Source organism: Phaseolus vulgaris, chromosome 1 (assembly GCF_000499845.2).
Source record: "Phaseolus vulgaris cultivar G19833 chromosome 1, P. vulgaris v2.0, whole genome shotgun sequence".
In the NCBI taxonomy this organism is placed as follows: Eukaryota; Viridiplantae; Streptophyta; class Magnoliopsida; order Fabales; family Fabaceae; genus Phaseolus; species Phaseolus vulgaris.
In genome coordinates, this window is record NC_023759.2 from 11,184,544 (window position 1) to 11,197,283 (window position 12,740).

The 12,740-nt window shown below is 41.1% G+C and overlaps 2 protein-coding genes across 8 annotated transcripts; one reads left to right on the forward strand and one right to left on the reverse strand.

The window, feature by feature from the left end:
• Positions 1 to 3,219: 3,219 nt before the first annotated feature.
• On the reverse strand, positions 3,220 to 3,878 carry LOC137815524 (uncharacterized). Its single transcript, XM_068618640.1, has 2 exons — positions 3,793 to 3,878; positions 3,220 to 3,670 (listed from the first exon to the last, which is right to left on the reverse strand). The coding sequence occupies exons 1-2, from the start codon at positions 3,876 to 3,878 to the stop codon at positions 3,220 to 3,222; spliced, it is 537 nt and encodes a 178-aa protein (XP_068474741.1).
• Positions 3,879 to 5,580: 1,702 nt separating this feature from the next.
• Positions 5,581 to 12,178, forward strand: LOC137813566 (casein kinase 1-like protein HD16). 7 transcript variants are annotated; one of them, XR_011081449.1, is made up of 20 exons: positions 5,629 to 6,180; positions 6,272 to 6,382; positions 6,476 to 6,549; positions 6,966 to 7,035; positions 7,145 to 7,200; positions 7,319 to 7,390; positions 8,020 to 8,114; positions 8,209 to 8,275; positions 8,362 to 8,491; positions 8,572 to 8,790; positions 8,882 to 9,024; positions 9,107 to 9,281; positions 9,377 to 9,467; positions 9,613 to 9,770; positions 9,864 to 10,052; positions 10,139 to 10,326; positions 11,272 to 11,373; positions 11,451 to 11,522; positions 11,628 to 11,742; positions 12,015 to 12,178. XR_011081449.1 is itself a non-coding variant. In XM_068615898.1 (16 exons), the coding sequence occupies exons 1-16, from the start codon at positions 5,833 to 5,835 to the stop codon at positions 10,196 to 10,198; spliced, it is 2,058 nt and encodes a 685-aa protein (XP_068471999.1). In that variant the 5' UTR covers positions 5,581 to 5,832; the 3' UTR covers positions 10,199 to 10,789. The 7 variants fall into 7 exon arrangements, 1 of the variants encoding a protein (XP_068471999.1); XR_011081448.1 differs by having other exon boundaries at positions 11,628 to 11,715; XR_011081451.1 differs by having other exon boundaries at positions 11,638 to 11,742.
• Positions 12,179 to 12,740: the final 562 nt, after the last annotated feature.

Here is a 12,740-nt window from a genome sequence, read left to right on the forward strand (position 1 = left end):
ATCTCCTGTAACACATATTGCGCTTGTTCCTTGGTGAGGCACTTCAGGAGCGCTGTCGAGTATCCCCTCCGGTATAGATCTTGATCGATCATGGTGTACCGGGCGCATTGCAGTCTAATCACTTTCTCGTTGCCCGGTTTGCAGGTCATGTGCTCCAGATATTGGATGATTGGGCTCATCCAAGTGTCGATTTCGGTTATGGCCAGGCATTTGGTGTCTCCCACGCTTGGTTGCTTCAAATGGATATGAGCGACTAACTGGTGATGGCTTTGTTTTTTGGTGGACGCGAAGCGAGACAGTGCGTCCGCTCGTTCATTGTCTTGTCAGCGTATGTGTTCGACAGTGACCTTATCGAACTTGACGATCGAATTGTCGACCGTGTGATAATACTGTTGGAGCAGGGGCTCCTTAACTTCAAATTCACATTTGATTTGGCCGACGACCAATTGCGAATCGCTCTTGCACACAACCTCGCGCGCACCGAGGTCATGGGCCAGGTTGAGGCCGGCTGGGATGACTTCATATTCGGCTTGATTGTTCGTTGCTTTAAAGGTGAATTGCAGTGCTTGTTCGACCAGTAAATCGCTTGGTCCCTCTAGGACGAGCCCTGCGCCATAGGAGATCTTATTAGACGACCCATCAACATACAACGTCCATGTGGTGGAGACATCAGGTTGTGGTGCTAGCTCCGTCGAGAAGTCTGCCAAGCACTGGGATTTGATGGCCCCTCTCGATTCGTACTTGATGTCAAATTCTGACAGATCAACCGACCACCCTATCATTCGCCCTACAAGATCGGGTTTAGACAATATTTTATATATAGGGTAGTTGGTCGTTACCGTTATGGCATGATTTTGGAAGTACGGTTGCATCCTCCTTGCGGTCAGTACGTTAGCGCTTCTCTATCATCTGGTACCTTGTCTCGGCCGCATGGAGCGTGCGACTGACAAAGTACACTAGGCGTTCTTCTTTGTCGATATCCTGTACCAAGGCGGCACTGATCGCCTCTTCTGATACCGCTAGGTATACCACGATTGGCAGATCCTGCCTGGGCTTTTGAATGATGGTCGATGATGACAAGAATTCTTTGAGTTGGTTGAAGATGTTTTCACATGTCTCGTTCCAGCTGAACTTTGTTGCCTTTCGAAGCATTTGCGCCATTGGTCTGATTCGTTCAGCTAACCGAGGCACGGACCTAGACAATGCTGTCAGCCGGCCGAGCAACTATTGTACCTCCTTCAGGTTCTTCGGGATTCTCATCTCAGTTATGGCCTTACACATGTCGGGGTTGGCCTCGATTCCCCTGTTGGTCAGCATGAAACCCAGGAATTTGCCCTTCTCAACCCTGAACACGCACTTCTCGGGGTTGAGGCGCATGTTGGTCCTTCTAAGAGCATCAAAGACTTCTTGCAAGTCTTTGATGTGTTGGACGCACGAGTCAGATTTGACCACAATGTCGTCCACGTAGACCTCCACGCTTCTGTCGATCATTCCCTTGAAGATCTTATCCATCAGTTGCTGGTAGGTCGCCCTCGCATTCTTCAGGTCGAATGACATTACCTCATAGAAGTAGTTTGCATCGTCGATCGTAAAAGTTGTTTTCTCCTTGTCCCTAGGGTGCATGCTTATTTGGTTGTAGCTATAGTAAGCGTTTAGGAAACTCTATACCTTGTTCCCGACTGCCCCATCGATGAGTCGGTCAATGTTCGGTAGGGGGTAAGAGTCCTTCGGGCATGCCTTGTTGAAGTCCTAGTAATCCACGCACATTTGCCATTGGACTTGGTGACACATTGGCCAACCAGGTTGTGTACCGGGCTTCTCGGATGAAACCGACTTTTAGGAGCTTGTCGGCCTCTGCCCTGGCCGTGAGCCTTTTCTATTTCCCATGGTTTCTCTTCTTTTGCGCGATCGACGCGCTTCTTTGTAGACTGAGAGTTTGTGGGTTATGACCTCCGGGTTAACGCCTGACACCTCGGCGACCGTCCAGGCAAAAAGATCAACATTTGTCTTCAAAGATTGGTGTATGAGCTTGGCGTCAGCGGCTGCCACATCCGTGCCGATACCCATGTTTCTTTCTTCATCGATGAGAGAGACGTGACGCAACTCATCCTTCTCCTCTAGCCTCGGTTCAACCTCTCGTGGGTCAAGATCGATAATGGTGACCGCGTGCTCAACCGGCCGCACATTTCTTCGAGGAGACCTCCCTTGCCTAGGCATCTTTTGCCTTGGTGACCGATTGCCAAGGAGCTTCTGCTGAGTGGGTTCCACTCGCAGGATCTCTGCGTAACACTCCCTTGCTATCTTCTTATCCACATGGATTGTCAGGATGTCGCCCGACAGAGACGGGAACTTCATCGCGAGGTGTGGGGTGGACACAATTGCTCCAAGCTTGTTGAGAGACGATCGCCTTAGCAGGATGTTGTACGAGGTATTAGCATCAATAACCAAGTACCTGATCTTCAGAGTCTTGCTAGCTTTATCTAGGCCGAAGGTGGTGTACAGCTCGATGTACCCCTTTGTACCTACCCGCTCCCCCGAGAAGTCGACCACATGGTCGTCGTAGGGTGTCATTTCCTCTATTGGAATCCTCATAGCTTTGAAGGTCTTCCAGTAGAGGATATCGACCGAGCTCCCACGGTCCACCAGGGTCTTCATGATGGTGATATTGTCGATGTCGATGTCGATCGATATCACCATTAGATCATCCTGGGAGGGGTCTACCCCTTTGAAGTCATCGTCTCTAAACGTGATAGGTGGCATCCTCGGACGGATGGCCACGAAGTTGACTTGATGTACCGCTCGTAGATGCTTCTTCCTGGCGTTGTTCGATCTGCCCCCTCCAGCAAATCCTCCAGCTATGGTGTTTATGACCTCGCAGCCTCTCCTTCGGTCATCCTTTGGAGGGTCGTCCCTCTTCGTGCAACGTTCCTGCCGCCGATCGTCGTCCCTTGCTCTTGGAGGACTGTAGTCCCTTTTCTTTGACGTTTCTTCCCGACGTGGGGAACGCCTTGTGGCGCGGCCGCCTTGTACGAAACGGTGCAAGTGCCTGACATATATCAGTTCTTCTATCTTATCTTTTAAGGCCTGACACTCTTCGATTGAATGACCAGTGTTCTGGTGGTATCGACACTTTTTGCTGCGGTCGACATTATCAGGACTCAAGGCCCTTCTGGGAGGTGGCATCAATTCTGTGCTAAGGGCTTCTTGTAGAATCTTCCCTCAATCAGCGTTGAGGGCTGTGTATCGCGAGAATCGAGGACCACGATTGTACCGCCTGGGATCTCCTCGTCCAGACCTGGACTTACCCTGCCGCTCTTTGTCATCCTTCTTCTCACCACTCGCCTCAGCCCAAGCTTGGTTTCTAAACTCGCGCAACTCCTCCAGCTGCATGAACTTGGCGGCCCGACGCCTCAATTCGTCCAAGCTTGCAACAGGTTGCATACACAAGCTATCTGCAAAAGGACCTGGTCGGAGGGCCGTGAGCATGTTGTGCATCGCCACATCAAGACTCAGATTCCGGATGCTCATGGCGACCTTCCCAAATCGGTCGATGAACTTCCTCAATGATTCCCCCTTCTCTTGGCGGATGTTGACCAGGACGGTGGACGTTAGGTGATGAAGTCGACTGGTAGCGATTTGGACGTCGAACTTGGCCACCAATGTCTCAAAACTATCAAAGAGTTAGGAGGGAGCTTTGTGAACCATCTCAAAGCGCCCCCTTTCAGAGAGGTGGGGAAGACCCGACATAGGACCGCGTCATCAATGGTATACAAACTCATGTAAGTTGTATACGTGTCCATATGCTCATTAGGGTCGGTCGTTCCATCATAACAGTCCCTGTTGAACCATTTCCACTTGTCTGGAAGAGGAGCTTCCATCAGTGAAAGGGTGGCGACGACCGGTCATCGCAGTCCCGGTCGTGTTCAGCGATTTATTGGGGCGAGACTCACCATCCATCTCCAAGGTTAGAACCTTGTTCTTCGGCTCCCTCTCGGTCTGAGGGCCGACAGCGGTGGCGAAGGACCTTCCGACCTGATTGGTCGGGTCCACAGACGGTCCTCTTTCCACAAGCTTCTTCGTCTCCTAGTTCTCCTTTCGGAGGTTCCTGATTTCATCTTCGTTCTTCCTGGTAGCTTCCTCATGTACCCTCTTCATCTCAGCTAACTCTTTCTGCAGAGCGATCAACATTGCCGCTTGGTTCGCTTCTGACATCCTCTCGCTTGCCATGCTTCGAGTTGATACCATCTACTGTTGCTTCTTCATGCTTATCCTCTCGGCCCCACGGTGGATGCCAATTGTTCTCGAACGGGTGTTGGAGACCAGATAACGATTGCTCTTCTACTCCCTTTGGTCGATCGCTGTCACTATTAACTTCCTGCCTCGCCTTCCTTCTCTCGGTCGTCTGGTCTCACAAGCTGGGATGGTACCTGCAGAAGGCACTCCAACGCTCAAGTCAGTCAGGGTGTCGGCACTCGGGTGTCAGAGTACTGTAGATAATGACGTACTTGATTCTTGGAATCTGCACTATTTTTATTACCTTAATGGGCCTTCGTTGGTGGACCAAATTAGGAGGTTGGTTCGTGTTTAGGGTTGTGCTAAACAACCCTTAATCGTGGATTAACCTCGCTGACTTGGTCAACCCACAACTCGTCGTCATGGGTCGATCGGCCACGTGTCGTCGCGTCACCCTCTAATTGTGATCGAGTTCCTGACCGACTCACTAAGTGATTCGATCGTACTAATACATAATTAATTATTATTTTTATTTAAACCACTATTTGAAAAATGATAACATGTAATTATATACTTATAGACAAAATAGTTCATTATTTATTAGGATAATTGATTATTTGAATCGAAATATCTACCAATCCATAGAAATCATTAATTAGTTTTTCTTTGAAGTTTCCTCGGATCCATATTTTCATGTTGTATTTGATCTCACTATATATAAATTAAAATTAAAGCGGTCTTCAATATTTGTTTGAATAAAAGTATTATTTTTCATCAAATATTAATTATTTCTAACAGTATCATGCAAAAGAATGACATGTGCTTGGTACATTCCCATAAGTTGAAATAGAGCGAAAAATTAATGAGTAGAGTTTTAGGTTTTACATAAAAAGAAATGATTTAATAGAAGCGACCGACAAGGGATGAAAGCCTCATGCAAAAACCTTTTCATGAAAATATATATATATATATATATATATATATATATATATATATATATATATATATAAAATAGCATATTTAGAACAACTACGAGATATTTGTGTTGTATACTCTATTCTTACAAAATTATATTTGATTAATGAATATATATTTGATTATTTTAAAAGAAATGCTATACTTAAAATGAAATTTGTTTATCATTGTTTTTCTTTATTTGATGTAATAGTGACAGCAAATTACTGATAGAAGGCATTACAATTTTAAACTAGTTTTGCTTAACTGTCCTGCATTGTTTACCATCAGACTAATATGCTAAGTTACGTAAATATAGCTCCTATTAACTGTTAACTATTAACCTTTTTACATTTTTTTGTTAACATACTATGCTACCAGGAAAAAAATATGTTTTTTTTTTCAAAATTTCATGGAATATATTTCTTTTTTTCTTTTTCCTTGGTGGATGATGCCTCGATCTATATCCCTTTGTCGTTTCATTTCCTTCCTTCCTCAACCTCCTTGGTGCTGCTTTACAACTTCTGCAGAACAGATCGTGTATTCCCGGCGACGATTCTAGAACCTTCATGACTCTTCACACGGCGACGGCGCTCTCCCTCTTTATGGCCTTACAAAGCCCACAAAAACACAATCCCCCTCACCATGCCTGAACTTCGAAGCCGAAGAAACCGGGCAACGTTGCATGACCAAAACCCAAACCCAAACCCGTACCCGAACCCGAACTCAAAAACCCGCCAGAGAAGAACGAGAAGAACCACAGTCATCACCGGGAGGAACAATCGCAACACTCTCGCACGTTGTAGAATCGGTAACCGTGAATTAGAAGAGAAGGAGCAGCAACATCAACAACAACACGCGCCTCTGCTTAGGGTTTCGGAAGAAGATAAAGAGAAAGTGATGGATGACGAGTTCGACAGCGGCGGTGGCCGGAGCGCTGACAAGGCTGCGCCCGTCGAAGACGAAGGAAGCACTGCTCCCATTCCCGAGAGGGTATGGTTTTATTTTATTTTTCGTTTTTTTTTGTTATTACATGTTGGAAATGGAGTTTTGTTTTTTATTATTAAAAAAAATTTGGTAACAGGTACAGGTAGGTGGTTCTCCGTTGTACAAATTAGACAGAAAGCTTGGGAAGGGAGGGTTTGGACAGGTTTACGTAGGTCGACGAGTTGCGGCTGGTGCCGGAGCGTTAGAGGTACGTGCAGATTAGTAGTACTAAGACCGTGTTTGACTTTAGATTATTTGGGCTTTATTACGATTCACAATGTGGTTTGCGGAATAATTGCAGGTAGCTTTGAAGTTTGAACATAGAAGCAGTAAGGGATGCAATTATGGACCTCCATATGAGTGGCAAGTTTACAAGTGAGTTACCTTTTCTTACTGAAACGTTTCAATCAACCTTTTAGTCTACTGTTGTGATTTTGTCGCCATCCTTTATACTTGGGGAAATTGCGGATAATGTGGCTTATACGTCCAAAAACCACTCACTTCCGCCCAAAAGCCAAGGCCTTAGTAAATGGTTTGATTCGCCATTTTTGCTGCAATGTGCCTACGTCAATGTTTTCGGCGGTGTTTGCAACTGTAATCATAGCCATATCAGCTGCATTTGTTTGTAACCTCACAATATCAAGAAACACAGTGAGACTGCAACTTAAAATTTTGCCAGAAAATTTTGACACTAGCTGAAATCGCAGCTACCATTTTCTAAAACCTTGTTTCAAATGTTTCATGGCATTTTAATTCAAATTCACTTTGTTTTTGTTTATTTTTCTTTGTAGTTCATTGGGTGGTAGTCATGGTGTTCCACGTGTTCATTACAAGGGACGGCAAGGTGATTACTATGTTATGGTATGTGTGCTAAAATAAATTCTTTCATAAGATGGGACGGAAGTTTGTCCATTGTGTGTTTCTCACTGAATGCTGTCGGAACTTGATGTTGCATTGTGTTGCTTTACAGGTCATGGATATGCTTGGCCCTAGTCTGTGGGATGTCTGGAATAACAACTCAAACACGTAAGTATTTCTGAGACTGGAATGTCATGAAAGGGAATGCGTTATTTTGTTAATATTGTGGTGAATTTGTTAATATTATGGTGAATAGATAACTCAGTTTTCTCTTTTGTGGCTTTAGAATGTCTGCGGAAATGGTGGCATGTATAGCAATTGAGGCCATCTCCATATTAGAGAAGATGCATTCTAAAGGGTCATTCTCTCTCTCTCTCTCTCTCTCTCTCTCTCTCTATTCTGCTTATGATATATATTTGAACTTTCTTTCATTGAGCTGAACAGATCAGATTTGGATTTTGTTTTTGTTTGTTTTCATTTTTTGTTACAATGTACCTAGATAAAGATTTAATGTTTCCTCTAACTTTAAATGAAATTCTATCATCGATATAGATAACTTTTGAAAAACTTGTACTGCACAAAGGGTGGTATCATATTTTTTGAAAATATAGGATTTTGGTTGAAGAGAGCGAGCCGGGTATGGTTGCCATTTGTGCTGGTTGGTCACAAGTTCGAACCCAGAAACAGTCTTGCATATTCATGGGGAACAATGATTCTCCTCTATACCTTTGCGAAGTGAGGAGACTTCCTGCACTAGTACATTAGTAATAGGATTTTGGGGAAAAGGAGTGAAATGCAAAAAGGGGCCTATTAGTACAAATTTTATAAGATTTGTATATTTGTGTTTAGATATAACCTTTAGCACATATTTAATTCATAATTAGGTCAAATACTGCTGTAGATTAGGAATGCTTCCAACCCTTACCAAATTTCTATCAATATGTCTCATTGTTGTTAATAATGTCGTTGTGTTGCTGTCATTTTCAGATATGTGCACGGTGATGTAAAACCTGAGAATTTTTTGCTTGGCACCCCGGGAACTGCTGACGAGAAAAAGCTTTTCCTGGTTGATCTTGGGTTAGGTAAATATTCTACCTTATTATTGAAATTGTGATGCTATATCACTCATTGAATATTTGCCTAATATACATGCACTCTACCCGCTTTATTGTGCAGCAACCCGTTGGCGGGATAGTTCAACTGGCCTTCATGTTGAGTATGATCAACGTCCTGACGTATTTAGGTAAATTATTTGCATGTTTATTTGGCTAAATACTTTCTTAGCAATATTCAGACTGTTTGGCGTTGTATAACATATTATTGCCACAGGGGAACAGTTCGTTATGCTAGTGTGCATGCTCATCTTGGTAGAACAGGAAGCAGGAGAGATGATTTGGAATCTCTTGCTTACACATTAGTTTTCCTTCTTCGTGGCCGGCTACCTTGGCAAGGATACCAGGTTCTATATGCTTCAAATGTAGTCATTTTGGTATTAATAATATTAAAAATCTGCCATTCTAATAAAATTGTTACTTTCAGGGAGAAAACAAAGGATTTCTTGTCTGCAAGAAAAAGATGGCAACCTCACCAGAAGCTTTGTGTTGTGTCTGTCCTCCACCTTTCAGGCAGTTTGTGGAGTACGTAGTGAATTTGAAGTTTGATGAAGAACCAAATTATGCAAAGTATATATCACTTTTTGATGGAATTGTTGGACCAAATCCTGACTTCAGACCCATAAATACTGACGGTGCACAAAAGGTACTAAATACTCTACTGCTTTAATGTATACAGTTTACTATGTAGATAAGGGCTGACGCTTGTGGCTATTTATTTGATGTGTACTTTGAAGCTTATATATCTGGTTGGACATAAGAGGGGACGGTTAACTGTGGAAGAAGATGATGATGAACAACCAAAGAAGAGAGTCAGAATGGGAATGCCAGCAATGCAATGGATTAGTGTGTACAATGCCCGCCGACCAATGAAGCAAAGGTTTTCTCCCGAATACAAATAAATCAGTCATTGCAGTAATGTAAAAGTGGTCAGATTTAATGGCCTTTATTTTTTGATGTAGGTACCATTACAATGTTGCTGATGTGCGGCTGTCCCAACACATTGAAAAGGGGTATGAGGATGGGTTATTTATCAGCAGCGTAGCTTGTTGTTCTAACCTCTGGGCACTTATTATGGATGCTGGCACTGGTTTCACTGCTCAAGTTCATGAACTCTCACCCCACTTTCTTCATAAGGTTAAGACATGATTTATTCTAAGACTGTTGAGAATTGGTGACGTTGTATTTGTTAGTAATGTCGTGTTGGTGAATTAATAGTTTGTTTTTGTTAGGAATGGATTATGGAACAGTGGGAAAATAGTTATTACATTAGTGCAATAGCAGGATCTAATAATGGGAGCTCATTCGTTGTAATGTCTAAAGGTAAGTCATTTTAGTTCTGTTCTTCAGGCATGGAGTATTGTAGTGGCATTTGCCTCAATTCTTTTGAGGATCTGTTTGCATAAATTAGGGAGTAGTATTGTGTTTAGATTGTTGTCTCATATCTGTGGGTTGCTTCCTTTTTCAGGGACCCAATACTTGCAACAATCCTATAAAGTCAGTGAGTCATTTCCATTTAAGTGGATCAATAAAAAATGGAGAGAAGGGTTTTCTGTCACTGCTATGGCCACTTCTGGGAGTAAATGGGCAATTGTAATGTCCCGTGGTGCTGGATATTCGGACCAGGTTTGACAATTATTTTTTAAGCGTTTTTCTATTAAATTACTTGTGTTAAACAGTATGTGATATGAATTTCTTTTTTCCTAAATTTAATTCCAGGTTGTGGAGCTTGATTTCCTATATCCTAGTGAAGGCATTCATCGCAGGTGGGACAATGGTTACCGCATCACTTCAACTGCTGCTACATGGGACCAATCTGCTTTTGTTCTTAGTGTCCCAAGAAGAAAACCAGCTGATGAAACTCAAGAGACACTCCGCACATCTGCCTTTCCAAGTAGTCATGTAAAGGTAAACACTACTGCTCGTGAGTTTGCTGAACTGGATTCATTCATTTCTGGTCTGAAATGTTTACATTTGACATATTGTTTATGCAGGAAAAATGGTCAAAAAATCTCTATATTGCATCAATGTGCTATGGGAGAACAGTTTCATGAGCTGAGAAGTTTTGAGATTTCAGCTGACTTTTGACTTTTTGCATCAAAGTTTCTGTTCTTAGATCTGCCACTTTGGAATCTGGAATCGTATCTGACGAGTTCGCTGAACAAAGCCATTCAGCATTGATGTATGCTAAACCTTTCTTTATGGACGTCATCACTTATCATATGATACAATACCTGTGCACTGTATATCAACTGTATCAAAATGCTTATAAGCAACTTAGATTTTGTTCACTGGGATGAATCTTCTGATAAAAAGATTGTAGAGATTTGAACAGTAATTACTAGGTTGAAGGCGTTGTGTGCAGGTTAGGTTTTAGTTTTTTTATGGTATTTTGGCCAATGTGCAACTTTGATTTGATAGTGGGAACATGGGCATTTTTAGCCGTGCAGCCTTGTACACTTTTCTTTTTTTTCCTCTTGATTTAAAGCTACTTCTGGGCTCTTGGATGTCTGAATTTGACTTTGACTTAAGATGGAAAATGGTGGTAACTCTGGCAGCTGCATACAACTCTTTGAAATTTTATAATCACTGTTTATATGTATTTTATTTCTTTTATATGTTAATTGTATTTAATTTTAAACTCATTTACTTCCAGCTGGATTCTTGACAGAGCACAATGCTTCATTTTTCTCTGTAGCCCGCCCACCTTGTGGGAAATGGTTTTGTTGCTGCTGTAGTCTATAAGTTACTTCTAACTTTTTTTTTACACATGTTCATATAATTTAATGTGAACAGTATTAAACTAATTGAAACAATGCTTACTTTATTTTCAAATTTCCTAGTATTATGCGGAACTCACTGTCTAGTTATTTACTCAGACTATGATGTGAATATTGATTATTTAAATCTTTACTGTGAACTCTTGATACTTTTGGAAGATCAAGATGTGTACATGCATCAATTTGATAGCATATGATTGTTTTTAAAGAGAGGAGCCATGTGAGCTGTGGCTCTTCTAGGGGTTGCAATTGATAGCCATCTATTTGTTGCTTATATGGGTGCTAATCCTTTTTTTAATTGTTTCTACCATCATGCATGGTGGAATACTCTCAATTCTGATGAGCAGTTGGCTATTGGTGAGGCTCAGCTGTTGTGATACTGTTAAAAAGATTGTTGTGACCATTATTGAGTTGTATGTCGCCTGAATCTTCTGGAGCATCCGGAGCAGGTATTTGTTTCTGCAGCTACTGTTATCAAATGTCTGATATTTTGTGCCTACTTAAAGCTTTGCGTACTTTGATCTAGATACGCCTTTATATCGCCCATATGTTTGATTTGGCCTGATGGCATCAGACTTCAGTTCCTGACATTTTGGTGGTAATTGTTTTCTTGCAAGTACCCCGTTACTTGTTAGTTAATTTCCATTTCTTCTCCTTGATAAAATCTGAAGTTCTTTATATACTTAATTTTCAATGGCTGTAGTAACTGGCAGATTTGTATTTGTTTGTTCATACTGCGACTATGGTTCGGGAGAGCCCCACACCCATAAGCAGTGGTGAAGCAGTTCAAGGTACTGGAGCATTTGGAACTATTTACTGTATGTGATTCTTTCCTTAAATAGTTGAACCTTTGGTAGGAGAGCAGCATGGGGCTTTAGTTGAATCTGAAGCAAACTCTTTTTAGTGATATTATAACTTGTCAAAAAATTACCGTATTTTTGAATTTCAAATCAATATCAACTATTTTCAATCCCGATCACTAGGTTTCTTTTGTCAGGTGTAATTTAGCTGTGGTTCAATTGTTTCAATATTTCTTTTGTGCTTATTCGTGGTTGTGCTTTCCATGACATTGATGAAATTATGCGTGAAGGACCTACAAGGCTAATTGTTATTTCTGGAAGGCAACTATGAAGCAATGCAGCTTTTGTGAGCATGTGGTGGGTAATGGGTTTAAGTTGCAGAAAGAACTGAATGAATTTACTTGTAGATGAACGACATCATTGATGAATAAATTAATTTCCTTGCTAGAGTTCATCCATATGCTTCCTTGCTTAATCAAATTAAATTTCTTGAAGACAGGCAATCAGGTTTAACCCTCGAACATCGTAATTACGTGTCACTACAAAAAAAAAAATATTGAATTTGTTATTTTTGGCGTTATTTGTTATGTTAGACTCTTTCTGGTGATTATTTGATGATTAGTTTCATTGTGTTTCTTTAATCTCTTTTTAATATATATTTGTTGAAATGTTTTTTTAAATAATTTAATCGTAAAAATTAAATTAATTATTTGTTCAAAGAAAAAATAAAGTTTTATATAATTTAGTTGACTTAAATAATTATTATAACATAACAGGACAAACTTGTAATCATAGTAACTTCAATTATAATAATATCAAGGAAAAGACATCACTAATAAATCTAAATAAAATGTATTATTAAAAATTTTCCTCAATAAATCATCAAATAAAAATGATCTAATATGTCAATTTTTGAAAATATCAAAATATCAAAATTGTTTTTTTTTTAAAATCAACTTTTGGTTGAAAGTGGTGTCTATCATTTATCTTAACAATTATCTCTTGTAAATGTTCTT